Source organism: Bos javanicus, chromosome 17 (assembly GCF_032452875.1).
Source record: "Bos javanicus breed banteng chromosome 17, ARS-OSU_banteng_1.0, whole genome shotgun sequence".
NCBI lineage: Eukaryota > Metazoa > Chordata > Mammalia > Artiodactyla > Bovidae > Bos > Bos javanicus.
The window spans coordinates 42,545,872-42,572,565 of NC_083884.1; the positions used below are offsets into that span (position 1 = coordinate 42,545,872).

General features: G+C 37.4%; 1 protein-coding gene across 1 annotated transcript in view; it reads right to left on the bottom strand.

Moving 5' to 3' along the window:
• The window catches only part of GLRB (glycine receptor beta), an 89,365-nt gene that overhangs the window by 11,486 nt on the left and 51,185 nt on the right, over positions 1-26,694 (bottom strand). Inside the window, exons 5-8 of the mRNA XM_061384343.1 lie at positions 20,378-20,607; positions 20,187-20,269; positions 18,065-18,205; positions 12,973-13,125 (exon numbers count right to left, since the gene is read on the bottom strand). Coding sequence (XP_061240327.1) covers positions 12,973-13,125; positions 18,065-18,205; positions 20,187-20,269; positions 20,378-20,607 — 607 coding nt within the window. The remainder of the gene's footprint in view (positions 1-12,972; positions 13,126-18,064; positions 18,206-20,186; positions 20,270-20,377; positions 20,608-26,694) is intronic.

A 26,694-nucleotide genomic window follows, 5' to 3' on the forward strand; every position in this document is an offset into this window, starting at 1 on the left:
ATCACCACCACATACTGGGCTGGAGCCTCAGGTGAGGTCAAGGAAGCCTCACTCTTAAGTCAAGCAGGAGGAGGTTTGCCCCGGCTCTTGAGAGTGAATTTCAATTATGGGGCTATGTGCACCTTTTTCTTCCTAGATGTGACCACTTCTGAGAGCTAGCGAATATATTACCCTAATGATGAAAGATGTACTTGGCTGTCTTTGCTCTTGCACTGGGAATACAGTAAGTACTATACTAGTATCAATAATCAGCTAAAACATTGAAAAATATATATTCCATCAGTTGCATCATTTCAGAGGCTTCTGAAAGGTGTAGAGATTTTTTATTTTTGTTTGTAAATACTGAAGAGCTAAGAGACTCTCCCAGAGATACTTTTTGTAAAATATAACTTCTGCAAATAGAAACAATATTAAGTATATATATATATATATATATATATATATATATATATACACATGTATATGACAATATTTGGAGAAGGCAATGGCACCCCACTCCAGTACTCTTGCCTGGAAACTCCCATGGATGGAGGAGCATGGTGGGCTGCAGTCCATGGGGTCTGCAAAGTCAGACACGACTGAACGACTTCACTTTCACTTTATACTTTCATGCATTGGAGAAGGAAATGGCAACCCACTCCAGTGTTCTTGCCTGGAGAATCCCAGGGACGGGGAGCCTGGTGGCTGCCGTCTGTGGGGTCACCCGCACAGAGTCGGACAGGACTGAAGCGACTTAGCAGCAGCAGCAGCATATAACAATATTACATATATACATGTATATAATAATATTACATATATATTTAGGCTTGCTAAACATCTCATTTACTATTATAGTAACTATCCTTCATCCTGATGAAAACTAATTATGTAATAGCACTATATTTTAAAAGTTAACATAGGTTTTAATGTTTTCTAACCTGGAAGTGAAAAGTAGCATAAAAATCCAAGATCTTCTTAATCACTGCCATAACCTCAGTTAATTATAGTTATGGGCACTCAATTGGTAAGTCATTTTTCCAAAACATTTTTTCTTAATTTTTAATCAAATGTTATGTCAACTTAAGCAAAAAGGGGCCTTGAGATAGACTATACTGACCGTTCTCTGTTTTCATGGCATTCCATTCTCGTCAATAACAGAATGTATCACATTGTAGCAAATTTAGTAGCATACCTGAGCCTTTGTCTTGACATGTTAGCAACCTTATGAACGAAATGGACAATAGTGCCAGATTATAGAAGGTCTTGAAAGTCCTAAGGTGAACCTCTAATTGTATTTGGTAGAGAAATGATATTATCAAAAGAAGGTTTCAGTAATGTCCCTCCAGTAGGGATATAGAAATAGATTAAGAAAGAGAAAATAGGAGATTCAGAAACAAAGAATAACAAAATGAATGATAGGATTGATGTAGAAAGAGGGATTCTGGAGGAGCACTTTTTAAAACTTGGTTACCGATTAAGAAAGAAGGTAGACTGAGACAAACTTCTGGACAGAACGACTGGGGAAACATGAAATACATAATAGGAATAGGAGGCTATAGAAAAGATGTGACTTTGAAAGGAAAATACCTAGTTAGGTCAAATCAGGGTCTAGAAACAAAAACTGGGAACTTGTTAAAGGACAAACTGGTCAGTCAGTATCATTTAGGGGCGTCATGGTGAAAAGGGGAGGGACTCTGAGGCAGGGATGCTCAGGCGTCAGAAAAGGGGATCAAAGAAGCAGAGAGGAATTAGGAGGGATAGGATATTAATGGACATTTGGGAGGTATTTAAAGTCCCAGGTGTTAAGTTAATAAAACCCATAGTGGCCAATTCCACTAAGATTTGTATCGTTTTGAAGAAGCAGGAATGGAAATGGAGATGAACTGAGGGACATGACTGTGAACCTTGTCCACAGGAAACCATTAAAATAGGAAACGTCCATATGCTCTTTCATCCTAAAATAAGAAATTTGAGAAAATAATATTTCTCTAGACAATTCAGTATTTTCTTAAGACAGCTGTCAGATGGGATTACTTCACTTGTAACTAACCCATAGTGAAATTTTGCCTGAATTTTACTATATTATGAACCAATAAAAAGAAATGTGAAGCCCATCATTCATACAAATGTGGATTTTTATAATTTCAATATTGTATTCTTAATAAAATATCCTTATTTAATGGAGCACCTCACTAATAAATGTCAGGACTTCTTGGTTTAATATTTCTAAAAACGTTTAAAATATATAGTCCTTATTTGTCATTTGTTAATTTTCTCTCCCTAGTGCAAAAACAAATCAAGTCTAGATTTCAAATCAGGGAATATGCCATAAAACTTTTATCAATTCTGATAAATAGATGTGGAGGTCTACATATATTAAATGTTATGGCTGACAAATAATATAAATTAAAGCAATAATAAATTACATAAAGAACTGACCTGGACAAAAACATTTATAAAGAATTCAGAGGGAAGAGAAAGTTGTTTAGCTCATCAGTATAAAGAAAATACTTTATAGTGATAAAATCCTTACAGTACCACTATGTATAGTGAACTCTGATTGACTGTGGGATGTCCAGAGAGTTTTCATTTAGCCAATCTCAGAGGAAACATCTGTAGAATGATTCTTAAATAGCACATATGCTAGGAACTTCCCTGGTGGCTCAGACGGTAAAGCATCTGCCTGCAATGCAGGGGACTTGGGTTCAGTCCCTGGGTCAGGAAGATCCCCTGGAGAAGGAAATGGCAACCCACTCCAGTACTCTTGCCTCGAAAATCCCACAGATGGAGAAGCCTGGTAGGCTACAGATGGAGAAATCTGGTAGGCTACTGTCCATAGGGTCGCAAAGAGTCGGACACGACTGAGCAACTTCACTTCACTTCACTTCATGCTAGGAATGCACTGAATTAAAGAGGAATACCTGTGGTGGATTCATGTTGATGTATGGCAAAACCAATACAATATTGTAAAGTAATTAACCTCCAATTAAAATAAATAAATTTATATTAAAAAAAAACAAATAAAAAAAATAAAGAGGAATACCAAAACTAGAAGACTAAAAAAGGAAAAGAAGAAAAAAAGGGAAAAAAGTGTGAAGAATGGAAAGGAAAAGAAAGGGGGTTCTATTCACAACAAACAGAACCAACAGAGTGAGTTTGGAGAAACTGTGCATAGCAGCTACTATCTAAACCTAAAATCTTTTTTATCCCACACTGAGATGAATTACAATACTCTCTAAATTCCTATCTATGTAGTTGTTATTAATAACATGAAAATTCATTTAGAAATACTGCTAAATTATTATATCAGCATGTTATCATTTCACATCATTCTAACCAAAGGACAGTTAAAAGCAAAACTACAGTTGCTACCATGTGCAAATCCAAAAATAGTTTTGAAATTTTTGAAGGAGATTCTTACAATCAAATAGATCTTGAACCATGCTCCAGATGATAATAAAAGACTATAAGAAGAAAGAAAGGTACTATAAGAAGAAAGAAAGAAAGGTGGCCTGCTGCTGCTGCTGCTAAGTCGCTTCAGTTGTGTCTGACTCTGTGCGAGCCCACAGACGGCTGCCGACCAGGCTCCCCCATCCCTGGGATTCTCCAGGCAAGAACACTGGAGTGGGTTGCCATTTCCTTCTCCAATACGTGGCCTACTAGAGATCTGAATTGTGACCTGAGTTACTCATCTTTTTACATTTATGATTGAAAATTATTTGTTTTTAAAAATCCTTTTTTAGCAGCAACAAAAGCATTTTATGTACCAGGAAAAAAAAATGTTACAGCTTACTTAGAGTAAGAAGTATAAGACATTCCTGCCACAATCACTTTTATAGTTAAAGAAATAGCTGAAGACAAAGCCTACCTAAAATGCACAGAGGAAGCTTTGATTTTTGTTAACAGTGAAGAATGCAAATCAAAAAAAGACAGGAAGAAAAATAAAACTAGAATACAAACCAATCCTTTTTTTAAAAAAGCAAAATGAATCTAGGGTAAATGATACATGTTTTTCTTGTAAATTTTTAAAAAATAATATGAGCCATCCTAGGAAAAGATTGGAAAATTGATTTTGTAATCTTTTGAAACAATGTAGGGAAAAAAGAAAGAAAGGAAATATACACTGGGTCAAAATAGCCATATTGACAGAATATCCTGAAATTTAATTTAAGTCAGTAACATGATTTCATTTTTCTTTTTGGGTAAAATTAGAAATATGTGTCAGTCTAATATCAGAGCTTCAAAATACCTGAAGCATAATTCCATAATTAGAGTTGGAGATTTTAACCATACCCTCATCAATAACTATGACTTAGACAAAAGACAGGAAAGATTTTAAAAGTACTATCAACTGACTTGGCTCCATTCATATTTATGAATACTACACCAACAATGACAAAGATGCGCTACAAGTGTACATGGGATGATGCCAGGAAACATATGCTGGGCTGGGCCATTAAAAAGGCTCAATAAACATAGAAGTATTGAAATCATCAACTTTGGTCCCTGATAAGATTAAAAACAAATCGTATTCAAGTACTTATGGAAATCCTAAATATTTGGAAACCAAACTACACACATCTAAAAAATCCATGGGCTCAATAAGAAATCATAATGTAAATAAGAAGAAAAATGTTAATGAAAGAAGGTAAAAATATATCAACATTTGTGCACTTCAGCTAAAGGAGGCCTTACAAGGAACTTTGTAACTTTAAGGGCTCAAATTAAAAAAGAAGAAAGACCTAAAATGAACGGAGTTTCTATTTCAAGCACCAAGAAAAAGATAAAATAAAATCTATTAGAATCTAAAGAGTAGGTATATGTTTCTGTATGGCTGATTCACTTTGCTGTACAGCAGACACTAACACAACATTATGAATCAACTATGTTCCAATAAAAATTATTACTCCTAACAAATTAATTTAAAAAATAAAAAAATTAAAAATCTAAACTAAGTGAAAAGAAAGAATAAAGAGCTAAAATCAATGAAAAAGAAAAATAAATAGGAAAAATGAATGAAATCAAAGCTTATGTTTTGAAAATACCAAGAAAATGGATAAGCCTTTAGCTAGAGCAGTAAAAAAAAAAAAAAAAACTGACCAGTTAACAGTATCAGGAATATATAGGATTGAACACATTGCTACAGCTAGACATTAAAAGGAAAATCAATATTATGAACATGTTTGTCCTAATAATTTTTCCAACTCATCTATCATCTAGAAATCAATTGGTAAAATTCACCAAATAAAGGGAAACAACATAAACATTTAAACATACACAGAGAAAGCATCTGGCAAAATTCAACAGTCATGATAAGTTCAGTTCAGTTCAGTCACTCAGTGGTGTCTGACTCTTTGCAAGTTGGAATAGAGAGCTGGTATTATAAGCAACAGTGAATGCTTCAACTATTGCTACCCAGGGTTAGGAATAAACATCTCTCACAATTCTATTCAACATTGTACTAGAGGCACCACAAGAAGACACAAAAATTAAGTGTTTGGGGAGTATGTGACAGAGGAGTATATAAAACAAACAAAACAGTATATTACATTAATAAAGCCTTACAAATAGCTGTGAAAAGAAGAGAAGCGAAAAGCAAAGGACAAAAGGAAAGATATAAGCATCTGAATGCAGAGTTCCAAAGAATAGCAAGGAGAGATAAGAAAGCCTTCCTCAGCGATTAGTGCAAAGAAATAGAGGAAAACAACAGAATGGGAAAGACTAGAGATCTCTTCAAGAAAATTAGAGATACCAAGGGAACATTTCATGCAAAGATGGGCTCGATAAAGGACAGAAATGGTATGGCCCTAACAGAAGCAGAAGATATTAAGAAGAGATGGCAAGAATACACAGAAAAACTGTACAAAAAAGATCTTCATGACCCAGATAATCACGATGGTGTTATCACTCATCTAGAGCCAGATATCCTGGAATGTGAAGTCAAGTGGGCCTTAGAAAGCATCACTACAAACAAAGCTAGTGGAGGTGATGGAATTCCAGTTGAGCTATTTCAAATCCTGAAAGATGATGCTGTGAAAGTGCTGCACTCAATATGCCAGCAAATTTGGAAAACTCAGCAGTGGCCACAGGACTGGGAAAGGTCAGTTTTCATTCCAATCCCAAAGAAAGGCAATGCCAAAGAATGCTCAAACTACCACACAATTGCATTTATGTCACACGCTAGTAAAGTAATGCTCAAAATTCTCCAAGCCAGGCTTCAGCAATACGTGAACCGTGAACTTCCTGATGTTCAAGCTGGTTTTAGAAAAGGCAGAGGAACCAGAGATCAAATTGCCAACATCTGCTGAATCATCAAAAAAGCAAGAGAGTTCCAGAAAAACATCGATTTCTGCTTTATTGACTATGCCAAAGCCTTTGACTGTGTGGATCACAATAAACTGTGGAAAATTCTGAAAGAGATGGGAATACCAGACCACCTGACCTGCCTCTTGAGAAATCTGTATGCAGGTCAGGAAGCAACAGTTAGAACTGGACATGGAACAACAGACTGGTTCCAAATAGGAAAAGGAGTACATCAAGGCTGTATATTGTCACCCTGCTTATTTAACTTCTATGCGGAGTACATCATGAGAAACACTGGGCTGGAAGAAGCACAAGCTAGAATCAAGACTTCTGGGAGAAATATCAGTAACCTCAGATATGCAGATGACACCACCCTTATGGCAGAAAGTGAAGAGGAACTCTTGATGAAAGTGAAAGAGAAGAGTGAAAAAGTTGGCTTAAAGCTCAACATTCAGAAAACGAAGATCATGGCATCTGGTCCCATCACTTCATGGGAAATAGATGGGGAAACAGTGGAAACAGTGTCAGATTTTATTTTGGGGGGCTCCAAAATCACTGCAGATAGTGACTGCAGCCATGAAATTAAAAGACCCTACTCCTTGGAAGGAAAGTTATGACCAACCTAGATAGCACATTAAAAAGCAGAGATATTACTTTGCCAACAAAGGTCCATCTAGTTAAGGCTATGGTTTTTCCAGTGGTCATGGATGGATGTGAGAGTTGGACTGTAAAGAAAGCTGAGTGCCGAAGAATTGATGCTTTTGAACTGTGGTGTTGGAGAAGACTCTTGAGAGTCCCTTGGACTGCAAGGAGATCCAACCAGTCTATTCTAAAGCAGATCAGTCTTGGGTGTTCATTGGAAGGACTGATGCTAAAGCTGAAACTCCAATACTTTGGCCACCTCACGTGAAGGGTTGACTCATTGGAAAAGACCCATTTCTCCAAAGAAGATATACAGATGGCTAACAAACACATGAAAAGATGCTCAACATCACTCATTATCAGAGAAATGCAAATCAAAACCACTATGAGGTACCATTACACGCCAGTCAGAATGGCTGCGATCCAAAAGTCTACAAGCAATAAATGCTGGAGAGGGTGTGGAGAAAAGGGAACCCTCTTACACTGTTGGTGGGAATGCAAACTAGTACAGCCACTATGGAGAACAGTGTGGAGATTCCTTAAAAAACTGGAAATAGAACTGCCTTATGATCCAGCAATCCCACTGCTGGGCATACACACTGAGGAAACCAGAAGGGAAAGAGACACGTGTACCCCAATGTTCATCGCAGCACTGTTTATAATAGCCTGGACATGGAAGCAACCTAGAGGTCCATCAGCAGATGAATGGATAAGAAAGCTGTGGTACATATATACAATGGAGTATTACTCAGCCATTAAAAATAATACATGTGAATCAGTTCTAATGAGGTGGATGAAACTGGAGCCTATTATACAGAGTGAAGTAAGCCAGAAAGATAAACACCAATACAGTATACTAACGCATATATATGGAATTTAGAAAGATGGTAACAATAACCCTGTGTACGAGACAGCAAAAGAGACACTGATGTATAGAACAGTCGTATAGACTCTGTGGGAGAGGGAGAGGGTGGGAAGATTTGGGAGAATGGCATTGAAACATGTATAATATCATGTATGAAACGAGTCGCCAGTCCAGGTTCGATGCACGATACTGGATGCTTGGGGCTGGTGCACTGGGACGACCTAGAGGGATGGTATGGGGAGGGAGGAGGGAGGAGGGTTCAGGATGGGGAACACATGTATACCTGTGGTGGATTCATTTCAATATTTGGCAAAACCAATACAATATTGTAAAGTTTAAAAATAAAATAAAATAAAAAAAAAGGAAAAGACCCTGATGCTGGGAGGGATTGGGGGCAGGAGGAAAAGGGGACGACAGAGGATGAGATGGTTGGACAGCATCACAGACTCAATGGACATGAGTCTGAGTGAACTCCGGGAGTTGGTGATGGACAGGGAGGCCTGGCGTGCTGCGATTCATGGGGTCGCAAAGAATCAGACAGGACTGAGTGACTGAACTGAACTGAACTGCAACACTATTTTAGAAAAGTGAAACATACTTTCCCCATAAAATGCAGAAATCTCACTTCTAGGTCTTTATGCAAAAGTAATGAAAACATATACCCACACAGAGGCTCGTACACAATTATTCATAGCACCATTTGTAATACTCCAAAACTGGAAACAACCCAAATCTCCAACAACTGTTTAATAGGAAAGCATACTATTGAAGTGGAGCAGGACCCTATGGGTTTTGTCCCTCATGTCTTCTGTCTGCCTTCTGTCTGTGGAAAACTTAAGCCAAAGAATAAGTTTAATCAGAGAAGTGAGAAAATGCAGAAACCAAAGAAAACAAAGTACATCAAATAATAACAGTTTAGTCATTAAGCATCGTCAAAAACCTTTGGCTTCCCTAGTGGCTCAGTGGTAAAGAATCCTCCTGCAACACAAGAGACTCAGGAAATGCAGGTTCTCAGGAAATGCAGGTTCTATCTCTGAGTTGGAAAGATCCCCTGGAGGAAGAAATGGCAACCTGTTCCAGTACTCTTACTGGGAAAATCCCATAAACAGAGGAGCCTGGTGGGCTACAGTCCACGTGGTCACAAAGAGTCAAACATGACTAAGCATGTGTGCATGCATGCACAAGAACCTTTAGTTCCTTCTCAAAAGCTGTAGATAATATTCTAAGTCATATCTTGTGAGCCGTCATGTACATACTGAAACCCCCACCAGGTGGAGAAGTTAACTACACGATTACCAGACTGTAGCCATGACATGTGCACTTAGCTTAGTCGTGTCTGACTCTTTGTGACCCCATGGACTGCAGCCCGCCAGCTCCTCTATCCATAGGATTTTCCAGGCAAGCATACTGGAGTGGGTAGCCATTTCCTTCTCCAGGGGATCTTCCTGACCCAGGGATCGAACCCAGATCTCTTGCAATGCAGGTGGATTCTTTACCGTCAGGGAACGGTAAAGGGAAGGGAAGCCCTTCCGTGGGGAAGCCCAGCCATGACATACGCTGCGAACATATCGACTGATCCCACTTTAAATTTATGATCATTGACGTCAAGAGGTCCAGGATCCTACCAGGTAGTCAGGATGTATTTCCTCTGTTCCTTTACTACTTTCTCTCTCCCTTCAATCCCACAACACTCTCTCCCACCACACCTGCAACTCATGATCTTTCTTACTACTTTATTAAAAAATCAAACTCAATGACAAACTCCACGACCACATTTGTCCACGTTCTCTGTCTATGCCCACTTGCCCTGCCTTCTCTCCTGACCCTACAGACCAGGGTCAGTCATCTCAATGCACAGGGCAAATGTAACTCACCACCTATTTCTATAAATCAAGTCTTATTGGGATACATTCTCATTTCTTCAGCTATGTATTTTCTAAGGCTGCTTTAGCACTATGATAGAAGATTTGGGGGTCTCAACAGAAACCTAAAATGTTTACTCTCCAGTCTGTTACGGAAAGAGTTTGCTGACCCCAAGGAAAAATTGACTTTAATCTGGCAAAGTCCAGTCTCTCCCTTGCTTACCACTCATGTTCCCTCACTACTGCTGCACTTCTTCCATTGCTAATTTTTTCCTTTCCTACTGATTATTTTCCACCAAAAATAACCATGCGCTGACAGTCTGCCTTAAAAAAAAACAAAACCAGAAACCTTCTTGACTTCCATTCCCACCCCTACCATTTACCTATCCTCTTTTACTTTTGGCACCTAACAGTGTCCAACGAGTTGTTCACATTGCCCATCTCCAGGTCCCCCTCCTATGCACTCCTGAAGTCACTCCCACCAGGCTTTCTCCTTCTCCTCACTCCATGGACACTCTTTGTCCTGCATGCCAGTGACTCCCCAGGCTGCTAAAGCCAAGGGCAATCTTTAGCCCTGGCCTTGACCTACGGGCACTGACTGGTCACTCTCCTTCCCTGAAAACACATAATTATCCACTTGGCAGGATTCTAGGAAACCACATCACATGGGTTGTTCCTCATCTTCTCAATCTCAAGGATTTAGCCCTGAGATTCCGCTATCTCCATTCCACTCACCCCTCTAAATACCATCTAAATCCTGAGAAATCTCAAACTCAGATCTCCAATTTTGTTTTCTCCAAGACCTGCTATCTCCACCTAACAGATATCTCAAACTCAGTGCATCCAGAACCTCCCCCACATTCTCAAAACTACTCTACCTGAAGCTCTACTCACCTCTGTTAATGGCAATTTCACCTCTTAAGTTTATTCTACTTTCTTAAATCCCACATGCAGCACATCTACAAATCTCTCTCTACCACATCCATCATCTAATATTCATAAGTACCTCCACTAACACTCCCTGGTTCACACCAGTGATTATTTCAGGCTTCCTACCCGCTTTCCTTGCTTCTATTTTTGCTGCCTTTGCTGCCTTTCAGCCTATTCTAAACAAAGAAGTAAAGAGAAACAGTTAAAATTTCAATCAGATTGACTCAAAAGCTCTCAGGGCCTTCACATTTCACTCTGAATAAAAGCCAAAGTCACCAGAATTCCTTAAGAAGTGTTCCATAGCCCATCTCTCACCACTGTTAATTTTCTGACCTCATCTACTGATTCCCCCTTCTCTTACTGGATTCCTTAGTGTCCTAGGCAGGCTTCTGCCTCAAGGATGCTCCCCTGATTGCTGACCAGTTACTCCCTTCCTAGAAATCTATACTGGTCCATTCACTCCCCTCCTTCCTGCTCTTCTCAACATCACTTTCTTATTGAGGCAATTCTCCACAAGCAGGCTGCTGCCCTCAACTTTCCATTCTGTGTCTCCATCTTACATATTCTATGTTGTACTTATTTGGTGTCTGTTTCTTCCCAAGAGCGCATAAATTCACTGAGGCTGAGTTGTGCTTTTAAAAATCTATTTTATAAACTATTTATTCACTACTTACTTTACATCCCATCATTTTGCATAGTACCTAGCCCATAGTCAGTGCTCCATAGGTATCTGCTGAATAAACTAGAATGTGTCTAAGTGCTTTGTAAAGTAATATGTAAATGAGGCACATTATGAACTCATGAATGGGCTTAACACTCACTTTTTTCCCCAAATTTCCTAAAGTCCCTGCAGTACTTTTTCATCCCTGTTGATGTTCAAGAGTATGTTCGTAGAGGCTGGATCTGATGGCTAGTTGTAACAACTGGTAGGCACAGAGCTGGAATTCAGACCTGGTTTGATTCTAGAGATCGATATTTAACCATTAACTTCTTTCCAAATAGTGGGTCTGCTGGATGCTAAGTGATAGCTCAAGAATTTTATAATCAGAAGTCCTATAAGAGATGAGGGTTTACAGAGAGTTTCCTCCAAAAACAAGCCAGAGATTGGGATGTCTCCAGAGCATCCTTGGAAGGCTGATATTTCAATTTATATCACTTCATGAGAGTAAGATAACTCTAATAAACAGAATATTTAGCAATTTAAGGGAAAAGCATGATATTTTTGACAAGCATAAGACTTTAAATCAAGTTTTGAGGTATTTTAGTCCCAGTACAATATCTACAAAGTTAATTCTACTTTCCTAAAGGATTAATCTAGCAATTATATTGTCTTCCTTAGAGATACACAATTCTTAGGATGAAATTTCTCACTTTTTTTGCTTATTAAGATATAGATCTGGTCTCTGTGGTTTTTATTAGAGAAAAATCACCAAATTTCTTATCTGGATAAAATTGTCATTTTCATTGGCTCTTTCCTGACTTCCTATTCTTTAATACTTGTATTTAGTTCCTCCAGTAAGTCAGGAGGGAGGCTTGAACAAGGCCTTTTTGATGATAGAAAAAAAAATAAAATCCTGAAACTAATCAGGTTGCTGAGAGGTGAGATATTTCACAGACTTACCTATGTAAGTTTCATGTGATGTTCAGAAAACACACACATACATATGAATGACAAATTTCAAAACTCTCCAAGCAATCAAAATGTGTTGTTACGATGCTCTTACTTAAAAGTTTATTCACTTTACCCAGAATAAAGGCTATCAATTATTTTCCCAACCAAAGACTATTTAAGCCTTAATACAGATATAATTTCCAACTCTGGCTAGTGGTGTTTCTATGTCACAGAGCATTAAAAATAACAAACAGGCTTGATACATATCTATAGGATCACCAGATCCTATTTTCTCTAGCTCTCCTGATGGTACGCACACAATAATTAGTGTTCAGGAAAATGATGCCAAGTCATTTTTAAAACGATAAATGTTATTACACATTCCCTGATGAAAAGTATGAGATGGTATATAAAATGATTTAGAAAGATTTCTACCCAAATAGTCATTCATTTTTAAGCTTGGCACTACTGGGGATTTTAGGCTTCCATTATCCATGAAAATCGCTTATTAATAATTATTTCATGAGCATCAATTTAGGGTGGATTAACTGCTTAAAATACCCCAAGGACACAAAAAGAGAAAACTTGGCTTAATTATAGAATGCATAAACAGAGAGAAAATCTAGTTCAATGTCAAGAATTGGAGAAAGTCTGAGGAAAAGGTTACAAACCATTCCAAGACTCATTGTTTCTAAATGATTTAGTATGAATTCAAAACTACGCAGTCTCTTCTATAAAGACGCAAGCACGCTCCTGACCCCCCGAGAGAGACACTTTACCCAGGGGCACTCTGGCAGCACTGGCATCAGGGTTGATCCAGAAGGAAAGCCAGGACAGAACCACGATGAGCAGGGTCGGGGCATAGACGCCCATCATGTAGAAGCCCACCTGCCTCCTCAGGGTGAAGATGACTTCCACACACGTGTAGTACCCTGCCAGACACAGAGGCAAACAGGAGTGAGGTTCCTGGCACATCCGACTGCAAAATCACAGTGTGCACGTAAATCAGGAGTCATTGCTGCTTGAAGCAACTTCACAAAGTGAACTCCACCAAAAATGGAGTATTTTTTTCTGTAAATATACATCATTTATGTGATCTAAGAGGATGGAATTATGGGACCTGTTTCATCCAACCTTTTGCAACTCCATTATGAGATTGCAAAGCAAACACCCATGCTGCTCTGTGATACCCAGTCTCAGCTTTTAAGTCTTTGTTCAGAGATTTTTCAATGACTTAAGCTTTTTATCATCCTTGGGTACTCTGAGAGCCCCTGGGAACAGCAAATCGAAGCAGCGCAAGTCTACAAAGAAACACTCCTGGATTATGCATTGTCAACATAATTTTCAGCCTTGTGAACCACTTCTTATCTGGGAGAACTGGCCAACTACAGTAGCTCATATGCATATTTATACTTTAACCCTGAAGATAGTGTTAGAGGTAAACATTAGCAAGGATAAGAAATGAATGTCCCCAGTCCATGAAGGTAAAAGGTTACAGACAGCAGACATCTGACATCTCTTCCAAGCCTCCCCTGGCTCCACTCCAGGACCTTGAATGTTCCCTAATTGAGGGAAAGGATTTCACTTTCACAGACATAGACAAAAGCAGACACCACTTTACAACATCATTCTAGAGCTACCATGATATCAACTAGTCTCACAAATTAATCACAAATTATGGGCCGCCTCATAATAGCCTTTGCTGACTGGAGAAAGAAAATAAGTGACACAAATATTCTCGCGGCATTGGCATAGAAGAGACATTTCCAGATGTCTGAGATGCTTTATTTTAATGCTTGCTTTAGATAAAAATGTCATTTCCCATTCAACAAAAGGAAGGTTATGTATGAATTTCAAAAAGTTAAAATATTTTCAGCTGTGCTCAGCTTAAGCTGTACAAAATTATTTTCAAATGTCAAAACGAATGAACAGTGAATAAATAAAATAATTATGGGGCAAAAGGCAATATTACTTTTTACTATGCTAAAACGTGTATAACTCTGGCGGATTCATGTTGATATATGGAAAAACCAATACAATATTGTAAAGATAAAAAATAAAATTAAATTTAAAAAATAAAATAAAAATAAAAAGTTGCATTTATCTCTTTTTGCTAGTTGGGAAGAAGACATATACTTCAGATGCTAGAATAGTTGTCATGTCATTTTTATTCGTTAGTAGTATCCAGAGTAGTAATTGCACACAATGCACATGTTAAAAACTGTTGAATAAAAGAATGGCTATTCTTATCCTTTTATCAAATAACTTAGATTAGAAATCTATCCTTTTCCTAATGTGAATTATAATGATCGATACCTCAGAGAGATTAGAAAGATATTAGAGCTAATACATAACAAATATAAAGAGCTGATTTGAACTGAAGTAAATTCTAATTATGCCAAATGTTTCCATATTATATCAAAAAAAGCAATGCACAGTGTTTGTCTTTTTTAAATTTTAATTTCACTGAAAGTGAAAGTGTTAGCTGCTCAGTTGTGTTCGACTCTTTGCAACCCCATGGACTGTGGCCTGCCAAGCTCCTCTGTCCATGCAATCATCCAGGCAAAAATACTGGAGTGGGTTGCCATTCCCTTTAATTTCATTAAAACTAAGAAATTTGTGAAAATCGTGCACAGGTTCTAAGAAGACATGAAGGACAAACCGATGGAAACTTCCTCTCATTCAACGCCCATCTCTTATTTCAACTTCCTTCCTGGACAAATAAGAACAAAAGCTTCCAACTAACAATCATGTGCAAAACTTCCAAAATGTCATCTTTTACAAGTCTATTTGCTGTGATCAAGAAGGCCCACAGTATTTCCTACCAGTGGTTCTGAAGTACCTTGCTTTGTAAGAGCACCACTTGCTCAAGGTAACTAATTCCACACCCATCTAGTGCCTATGAAGTAGGGAAGGACACATATGTGTTTACTATGTATCTTTAGGAGCCTAGGTTGTCACAAAGATCGTAATAATCTTCTATAAGGTTGCTTACTTTCAAATGCATTTTGTATCCTATCCCCTCACATATAGATGACAGCCTAGAAACTTAAGTCCTTCATCTGAAGGCACCCCACTGGGGAACTTCCCAGGACTTGGATGCATGTGGCAGAGAAATACATGCTTGGATATAACAGTAATTTGCTCCATAAGCTTTTATCAGAAACATTTCTTGATCTTTTTTGATCTTTTCGTGGTACTGTTAAATTTATGAGAGGCAGGTGGGCAGCTAATTGATATAAATGTTCATTGGCGAATTCAATTTACTATTTCCTATGAGGCTTTACTTGATTATTACTCACTCGGGCTTCCAATGTAAGTATAGAAATTGAATTTGGAATTATACTTTCATACTCATATTTTTCTCCACCTCTGTAATTTCTATAATTACAAAAACAATAATTTTTAATAAAGTTAAAGCCAAATCATGATTTTTGGATAATTTTATACAAATTAAACAAAGTATTGGCCATCCTTTTGTACATGCTGCCCTCTGTCTTATCCACTATTCTACACTGTTAAGCATTCCATATATTTTGAATGTTCTATTTTTCTACATATATTTCTAAGTATTATCCAAACACTAAAATGTTTCTTATATACATACAATTATTCATATAAATGTTGATAAAGCATGTTTACTGAAATATAGTTTCAATTATTACTCTCTTAGCCATGAGTTTTTGTTATTTTCTGTAAATAATGAGATATAATTGACTCATTTATGATAAACCAAAAAATACCATACACAAAAATCTAGGAAAGATTTACTAATCATAAATCTTGAGTATTTCCCTGAATACTCTCCACCACAGCACACCCTAGTTCCTTCTTTGAACTAAAAGGGATTATATTTCATTTATTTGCCTGCCATTGGATCTATAAAAAAGCAGGGATCTATCCTTTATTTACTGCTGAATCCCCAAATGAAAACTTTTAAATTCAGAGCTTAAAGGTGAAAAAATGAATAACACCAGAGTTTTCAACTTTGTTTTTACATAATTTTATACTACAAAAAATTAGATATAAAATTACTAATTTTATTTTCATCTCTAGATGAAGTTTAAAACTTCAATAAAAGATATTTCAAGCTTCTCAAGACAATTTAGAGATTATTCATTTTAGAATGTGAAGCATATAATCTGGATGTGGGTAACTATTTTCCAAGTAAAATAACACTCACTGAACTCATAACATTCCTGTGAGGACTAAATTATGGAATTCCTACAAAGCACTTAAAACAATGCCTTACAGCAAGAACTCAAAAAGCCATCTACTAAATGTGTTTCTATACAACAATCCTCCCAAAAATACCTCTATTGGCTTTCAAGTTCATTTTTTCGTTTGATTTGTAAAAATCCCTAAAAACTGTAGTCAGGCTCTATAATTTGAGTGAGGAGCAGAGAGAGGAGAAGGAACACTGTGCCCAGGTCACAGCTGACACAGATTTGTCCTTGACATTCAGTAAGACATTCACCGAGTGTTTTAGTTATTTTTTGTGTTCAATACAGGAGCTGTCTCAGAATGAGCAAAAAGATCATGTCCATATCCAACAATCACTGAAATCTATGATTTCTTCATTGAGTACACTGACGGTAAAATTTTTAAGAGTGCTCCTTTTTTCCATTAAAAAAAAATTGGCAATTCTTTCAGTAGTGTATTTGCTTATTTTGTTTCTTGTCCTAAAATACTATCAACTCTACAAGAGAAGGGACTCTTTATATATAAGTGTTATATAATCTGTTAATTTATTTGAAGGTCAGTGATAATGGATGCTTAAACTAACTTTATTTCCGAGCTGGCCTGTGTCATGTTTATTACAATGATGCAAATATGCAATTGTTCACGCTTCTATTCTAGTGTCAGATAGGAATGTTTTAAGTCATATCTTGTCCTTCCTTAATGATGTCACAATGGCAGAATTTTAGTGCAAACATTTGATCTCTATAAATTTTCCACAATCACACTATATATTTTTATTTTTGCAAAGTCAACACAAATGTTGCAAAAACTTAAACTTTAATTTCATCTATTCATAAATATCTTTGATTTACTTCCTGATATAGACTTAGAACTGTATGGCAATTTACAAGTTAGACAGATTATTGATACGAATGTAATGATCAAAATCAATCATCGTTTTATTTACATTGCTAAGGGCAATAGCACTATATTTAATATCTAAAGTCCTCAATAACCTATAACTACCATAGGAGACACAAAGGTTTGAATACTAATCATATTATGAAAGTATTGATCAGTGAGTACTGCATTTTCACTTCTGTAAAGCTTGATGTAATTTAATGAATGAGATTAATTTGTTGAGATTTCATAATCGGCTGTTCCATAACCTAGGCCAAGAATATTATGTAGTGAATATTTACCAATGCCCAATTACCTCATGTGCTAATTATTTCCTGCAGACTATAAAGATGAATGCTTTTGAGAATCAAGAATATGCAGTCAAAAACTAACATCAAAAAACTGCCCTAATGACAGCAGATGACTATAAATGGGTTACATGTTCACACCCATAATGTCTGGCCCTTCCCAAAGCAGAATTTCTTGGCAACATCTAAGAATATCACTGCCTGGAGAATAAAATATAAAATAAAATAAAATAATAAAAATTGAAAACTCTTTTATTTGTAATTACATAAAGAAAAGCAAAACTATCTACTGAGTAAAAAAAAAGTTTAACTTTAGTGAATGTAATTTTATGAAAGATTTAAATATATCAGTATGAACCATCTATAAATTTTGAACTTATTTTTTAACTAGTTTTCTCTATTCTGTCCTTAGCATATACAGTATTGAAATAAATCTTTGGAATAGGACTTCATTTTGTTTAATTTAAAGGACATTACTTACCAGTGCCTTTATAGTATTTTGTGCAGTTACCATATTCAATATCTTCCTTTTTAATATCAAATTGAGGCAAGGCAATTTTTTCTAACTGGACAGGATCCCCCGACTGCCAGATAAATCTTAAGTCATCAGTTGTGTAACCAACTATAAACAAAAATAAACAAAATACTAGCTTGGGATATAACATTAACACTTTTTCAATATTGAAACATCCAAATATTAAACATAGAAATGGTAAAACAATAGGCCATTCTTACATGAAACTTCCGTTAGAAATGTAAAGAGGTAAAAATCTATGGCTACTAATGCAAGTATTCATACAAAAGTTACAGATAATTGGCTTAAAGAAAGGACAAGCTAAAGTAATCAGCATATGGCAAGTAAAATCCCAGGGTGTCAAAAATGGTAGTACATTTGTCTTTGTCAGAATTCTGAACTGTCATCAACAAAATAGTAGGAAATAAGTGATACTAGCTTCCTGAATGTAAACATTTACAAATTATGCCCATATGCTACCTGGAAGTGTTCAGAAAAACTTAAGCACCAAAACAAATTTTCTGGAAGAATTAACTACCAACTTCCCTAAAGGAGTTGCATGGCCTCAGAAAAACAATAAAACAGCTCCTCAAAGGGACATCTCTCCATCGCTAGTGCCTCCGGGAGCCCACTCTGTGGGCTTAGGTAACCTGGCTATAATTCAAGGGCCCATGGGCTTATGGTATGTAACAGCCTACCATTCAACTCTTTCATGCCTGTATTTTTAAAAGCCATACTTTAGTGTATACAATAACAGAAGTGAATATATATACACATTTGAAATTTATACAAATATATATTGATACACAGACACACATCTACAACACATACACAAGGTACATACATACACTTACATCTGCAAAATCTCAAATTATAGTCAGAAAGCAATACATATTGCTCAAATTTAGGATCCAGCTTCAGTAAATTAAAAATAAATAGCAATAACAACAAATAACCACTAAGTAACTTTAAAGTGTATCATCAAGTGCATACAATACATTTTATAAAGTTATTCTCTGTAGAAATAAGACACAGAATATGGGTATTCAGGCTGAAGACTCCTTACATTAGTGTTAGTTTTTCAAGTTTTATTACCTACTTTTATTTTCACCTGACAAGCTTCATAGCAATTTACCATATTTTAGAGCTAATCCTTTTGGTGAAGACATAATATATCTTTCAGAAACTGAAAAATACATGATCACAGAAGCAAAGAAAATCCAAAATCCAATTTTGTAAACAATCTTTTTATAGAGCCATAGAAAGTGGATGCTTGGTAACATTTAGTTAATTTTTTTTTTCAGGGTTTTCCAAATTTTCTGCTGTGATAAATATAGTTTTAACATTATTTTAACATTAGAAAAGTTATTAGGACAGACATCATTTTCTCCTTTACCTTGTCTATATTACTAATTCAGATGAAGATGGCAATTGGAATAAGTTAGAATTGTACAACTACACCTAAATAACTCAACTGAAATAAAAAAAAAAACTAATAAAATGCCAAAACAAAATATCAAAAAGATTATCTTAGTACAAATTATATAGTAAAACATAATTCTAATAAAATATAAAATATTAAAAATATAAAATTTATAATTTCCCTACATAAATTATTCTAATGCCTGAAGTGATCTGAAAGTCACTCAGTCATGTACGACTCTTTGGGACTCCATGGACTATAGCCTGGCAGGCTCCTCTGTCCATGGAATTCTCCAGGCAAAGAAAACAGGAGTGAGTAGCAGTTCCCTTCTCCAGGGTATCTTCCAAACCCAGAGATCAAACCCAGGTCTCCCACATTGTAGGTGGATTCTTTACCTTCTGAGCTACCATTCTAATGCCTGAAATGAAGTGAAGTGAAAGTCTCTCAGTCTGTTCCGACTCTTTGCGACCCCCTGGACTATACAGTCCGTGGAATTCTCCAGGCCACAATACTGGAGTGGGTAGTCTTTCCCTTCTCCAATTCTAATGCCTATTTACAGTCAAAAGCATTAGCTTCAGCATTGTTATCTACGATATTAGTAGCACGTAATGTCTCGAAATTTTAAGCATTTTATTCCTATAGTCACTTAGGGTCTCATTTACATACAGCTCTCAAGTTGCATCTTGCAACGCTGTGTATCCATGGGAAACAAGGTCAAGTCCAAAGGGCAGGAAAGAGTAATAGATAACCTGAAAGCAGAAGCAGAGGTCTTAGAACTCGTTTAACATATGCCTCGTTGACACACTGATTTTTAAAGAAAACTATAAATCCACAAATATAAGCCATAAAAAGAGTACCTCATACTGACAAGGACATCTCCATCTCGAAAAATGAAGAGAAGGATGTTTTCCTGGGTGACATCATGAAAATTGGCACTTTTTTCATTTGCAAAAAATAAATCAGGTTTCCACAGGCATTTGTACATTGTGGGGTCCACGGTCAGGGCGTCCGAGCCCCGGAAATCACTAGGGAGCTTCAACCTGGGATCGTTCCATTTTTGCCTCAGGAAGATGTTGACTCTATAATCCTGGAAAAAATTATGCGTGCATGTGTGTGTTTACTGCTATTTTTAAGAACACGCTCAGCACCAGAATAAAAAGGGTTCAAAGATTAGCAGCCCAAACATGCTTGCTCGTCTGACATCAAGTACGGTCACAATAGCTCGGGTATCCTTTGTGTCTTTCTAATGACTCTACAGACGTCCTCTCAGCACTTGCAAGTTCAAGCGTCATCACAGTACTTTACCGATAATTGCTTTACTCTAACACAAATTGTACCAGGGGGTTAGTTGGTATTGCCATAAAAGCATACGGACTGCTATATATTACCATTTTTCCTCCCCCCAAAGTAGGATAAATTTTAGTTAAAAATAAATAAAAAGCCAAGAGAAAATATTTCACTTGTCTTTTACTCAACAGCAAATTACAAAAATAATTTATATGTATATAAAACTACAAGGGGGGTGGTGGAGGCATGAAGTAGAAGTTTGGGATTGGCACACACAAACTATTATATATAGGATGAATAAACAATAAGCACCTACTGGACAGCACATGGGGAACTATATTCAATATCTAGTGATAAACCATAATGGAAAAGAATATGAAAAAAGAATATGCATATGTATAACTGAATCACTTGGCTGTACAGCAGAAATTAACAGTACAAATCAACTGTATTTCAATAAAAGTAAAATAAATAAAAATAAAACCATATATAACACTGGATTGTATATATATTTGAGAAAGAAAAGAAAAATTATCCTCGATAACTCATATAAGTAAATGATTAGAGAGATATTCAAATAAGATTTGGATTATGCAAAAGAGTAGAAAGTATGTACAAAAGTATGTACAAAATTTGTACATGTGATGCTATATTCAACAATAGTAGAAAAAGCTTTGGAAATCCACTAAATAGCTGCTTACCTCAGTTTTCTACCTCTGTCCAAAGTTTTAATTTTACAACTTTGTAAAAGCTGAATTATATCAAGACACAGAGATTCTAAGAATATATGACCCTAGAAACATATTTAACACCGTAATACATTTATTTGCCAGGGAAATGGCATTCTGACCCACATTGGCTTGTTAGTATATAAAGTCAAACTTAGCATGTGGCATCATGCTCAGGTCTTTTGATTTTAATTTTAGATGCTGAACTGAGAATATGCACAAAAATGTCCAAGGTGTAAACCACTTTGGGCTTAAGCATCCTTATTTCAAGTATTCTAAATTCACAAAATATTATCTATCCATAGCCTTTTGATATGATCAAAATGAAACAGATCATCAACTTCAAATCAAAATGTAAATATTTAAATAGGAAGAGATAATATCTTATCTTTTATTAAATAATAAGATTTAATATTATTATTCAGATCAGATCAGATCAGTTGCTCAGTCGTGTCCGACTCTTTCCGACCCCATGACTCACAGCACGCCAGGCCTCCCTGTCCATCACCAACTCCCAGAGTTCACTGAGACTCACGTCCATCGAGTCAGTGATGCCATCCAGCCATCTCATCCTCTGTCGTCCCCTTCTCCTCCTGCCCCCAATCCCTCCCAGCATCAGGGTCTTTTCCAATGAATCAACTCTTCGCATGAGGTGGCCAAAGTACTGGAGTTTCAGCTATAGCATTATTCCTTCCAAAGAAATCCCAGGGCTGATCTCTTTCAGAATGGACTGGTTGGGTCTCCTATTATTATTAGAAGTGAGAAAAAGCTCCACCCATCAACAGAAAATTGGATTAAAGATTTACTGAGCATGGCCATGCCCATCAGAATAAGATCTAGTTTCCCCCTCAGTCAGTCTCACGCATCAGGAAGCTTCCATAAGCCTCTTATCCTTCTCCATCAGAGGGCAGACAGACTGAAACCAAAATCTCAGAAAACTAACTAATCTAATCACATGGACCACAGCCTTGACTAACTCAATGAAACTATGAGCCATGCCGTGTAGGGCCACCCAAGACAGACGGGTCATGGTGGAGAGTTCTGACAAAATGTGGTCCACCAGAGAAGGGAATGGTAAACCACTTCAGCATTCCTGCCTTGAGAACCCCATGAACAGTATGAAAAGGCAAAAAGATAGGACATTGAAAGATGAACTCCCCAGGTCTGTAAGTGCCCAATATGCTACTAGAGATCAGTGGAGAAATAACTCCAGAAAGAATGAAGGGATGGAACCAAAGCAAAAACAACACCCAGTCGTGGATGTGACTGGTGATGGAAGCAAGGTCTGATGCTGTAAAGAGCAATATTGCATAGGAACCTGGAAAATTAGGTCCATGAATCAAGACAAATTGGAAGTGGTCCAAAAGGAGATGGTAAGGGTGAACATCGACATTTTAGGAATCAGCAAACTAAAATGGACTGGAATGGAAGAGAAAGAGCAAGACCATCCCCAAGAAAAAGAAATGCAAAAAAGCAAAATGGCTGTCTGAGGAGGCCTTACAAAATACCTTTGAAAAGGAGAGAAGCAAAAAGCAAAGGAGCAAAGGAAAGATATGCCCATTTGATGCAGAGTTTCAAAGAAAAGCAAGGAGAGGTAAGAAAGCCTTCCACAGTGATCAACGAAAAGAAATAGAGGAAAACAATAGAATGGGAAAGACTATAGATCTCTTCAAGAAAATTAGAGATACCAAGGGAACATTTCATGCAAAGATGGGCTCAATAAAGGACAGAAATGGTATGGCCCTAACAGAAGCAGAAAATATTAAGAAAAGGTGGAAAGAATACACAGAAGAACTATACAAAAAAGATCTTCAGACCCAGATAATCATGATGGTGTGATCACTCACCTAGAGCCAGTCATCCTGGAATGCGAGGTCAAGTGGGCCTTAGGAAGTATCACTATGAACAAAGCTAGTGGAGGTGATGGAATTCCAGTTGAACTATTTCAAATCCTAAAAGATGATGGGCAAATTTGGAAAACTCAGCAGTGGTCACAGGACTGGAAAAGGTCAGTTTTCATTCCAATCCCAAAGAAAGGCAATGCCAAAGAATGTTCAAACTACTACACAATTGCACTCATCTCACATGCTAGTAAAGTAAGCTCAAAATTCTCCAAGCCAGGCTTCAACAGCACATGAACCGTGAACTTCCAGATGTTCAAGCTAGATTTAGAAAAGGCAGAAGAACCAGAGATCAAATTGCCAACATCCGCAGGATCATCGAAAAAACAAGACAGTTCCAGAAAAACATCTATTTCTTCTTTATTGACTACGTGAAAGCCTTTGACTATGTGGATCACAACAAACTGGAAAATTCTTCAAGAGATGGGGCTACAAGACCACCTGACCTGCCTCCTGAGAAATCTGTATGCAGGTCAAGAAGCAACAGTTAGAACTGGACATGGAACAATAGACTGTTTCCAAATTAGCAAAGGAGTACCTCAAGGCTGTATATTGTCACCCTGGTTATTTAACTTATATGCAGAGTACATCATGAGAAATGCTGGACTGGATGAAGCACAAGCTGGAATCAAGACTGCCAGGAGAAGTATCAAAAATCTCAGATATACAGATGACACCATCCCATAAGGATGGCAGAAAGGGTAGAGGAAATAAATAGTCTCTTGATGAAAGTGAAAGAGGAGAGTGAGAAAGTTGGCTTACAGCTCAACATTCAGAAAACGAAAATCAGGGCATCTGTCCCATCACTTCATAGCAAATAGACGGGGAAATAGTTGAAACAGTGACAGACTTTATTTTTCTTTTGGCTCCAAAATCACTGCAGATGATGACTGCAGCCATAAAATTAAAAGACACTTGCTCCTTGGAAGGAAACTTATGACCAACCTAGACAGCATATTAAAACTCAGAGACATCACTTTGCCAACAAAGGTCCAACTAATCAAAGCTATAGTTTTTCCAGTAGTCATGTATGGATGTGAGTGTTGGACTATAAAGAAAGCTGCTCCTGCTGCTGCTGCTGCTAAGTCACTTCAGTCGTGTCCGACTCTGTGAGACCCCATAGACGGCAGCCCACCAGGCTCCCCCATCCCTGGGATTCTCCAGGCAAGAACACTGGAGTGGGTTGCCATTTCTGTCTCCAATGCATGAAAGTGAAAAGTGAAAGTGAAGTTGCTCAGTCGTGTCTGACTCTAAGCGACCTCATGGACTGCAGCCTACCAGGCTCTTCTGTCCATGGGATTTTCCAGGCAAGAGTCCTGGAGTGGGATGCCATTGCCTTCTCCTAAAGAAAGCTGAGCACAGAAGAACTGATGCTTTTGAACTCTGTTCTTGGAGAAGACTATTTGAGAATCCCTTGTACAGCAAGGAGATCCAACCAGTGCATCCTAAATGAAATCAATCCCAAATATTCATTGGAAGGATTGATGCTGAAACTGAAACTCCAATACTTTGGCCACCTGATGTGAAGAACTGACTCATCTAAAAAGACCCTGATGCTGGGAAAGATTGAAGGCAGGAGAAGGGGAAAACAGAGGATGAGTTGGTTGGATGGCATCATCAACTCAATGGACATGAGTTTGAGTAAGCTCTGGGAGTTGGTGATGGACAGGGAAGCCTGGCCTGCTTCAGTCCATGGGGTCGCAGAGTCGGGCACGACTGAGCGACTGAACTGCACTGAATGATCCGTCAAAATGATTGGTATTCCAAAAGTATACACACTAAAAGCCATTTTATTGCCTCCTCTAACTGCTGTGGAGGGTTTCCTTGGTGGCTCAGAGAGTAAAGAATCTGCCTGCCAATGCAGGAGACATGGGTTGGACTCATGAGTCAGGAAGATCCCCTGGAGAAGGAAATGGCAACCTACTCCAGTATTCTTGCCTGGGAAATCTCATGGACTGGAATTTCCCATGGAAAATCCCAGAGGAGCCTGGCAGGCTATAGTCCATGGGGTCACAAAAGAGTCAGACACAACTTAGCCACTTAAACAACATTACTATTGTGTCTTATCAAATCATCAAAAACTGCATCTTTAATCCTCAGTGTCTCAAACATGCATTCGTGGTATTATGATAAAACACCATGTCCTAAACTTATATTTAAGGGTCAGATAACAGTGCCGATGTATCTTGTATAAGCCTGTTATTAAAGCCATGTTATCTTATTTCGGTCAGTGATCATGACATGAAAATTTTGAAGATGAATTTTTTAATTTTTCACTTGTTTAATCCATATAAAACTATAATATCATTATACAGGTATTTACTGTGTGCTAGGCATATTTGATCTAAGTGCTTTACAAAAGATCCTTGTATATGCTTCCTATTACTGGGAAATACAATGTAAGCCTATCGTCATGTTTTTCTTTTTGTCTGGCATTCAGGGAACTAAAAGCTAAGCCCTAGAGCCCAGCAGTCCCCAACCTTTTTGGCATCAGGAACTGGTTTCCTAGAAGAGAATTTTTCCATGAATGTGGTGGGGAGCGGGGTGGTTCAGGCGTAAGGTGAGCAATGGGGAGCGGCAGATAAAGCTTCACTTGCCCCCCACCAGATGCTCACCTTCTGCTTTGTGGCCCATTTTCTAACAAGTACTGGTACCAGTTCCTAGCCTGGGGATTTGGGGATCCCTGTTATAGCCAATTGAATTAATGCATAGCTCACTTCCTGATATGAGTATCATTGTATGGCTCCTGAACATTTAGTACTATTTCAATTACTTCATCATATTTTTATTATTATTAGATACCATAAATCACCTCTAGAAACAGGGCTGGATAAAAATGAGTAACTGTTGAGACATTGCCACATACTGAGAAGAGTCTTTCAGCATTATTTAGGCATGGCTCCCAGGCAACTTTGCCAGTGTAGCTGCTAAAATCAGGATGCTGGTTCCCTCTTTAATGAGTTACATGAATCACTGACATGTCCTCACAAAATGCAGTTGTTTCAACCTTTTAAAAATTGTGCTTTGTTCTCAAAAAGCGAAACACAGAAGTACCATATGATCCCGCAATTCCACTCTTAGGCACGTGCCCCTAAAAATTAAAAGAAGAGACTACAACTGATATTTGTACACCCTTTTTCATAGCAGTGTCATTTACAATACTGAAAAGGTGAAACAATGCACATGTCATCAACAGATGAATGGACACACCAAGTGTTGCATATACATTTACGTCATGGATTATTACTCTGCCATAAA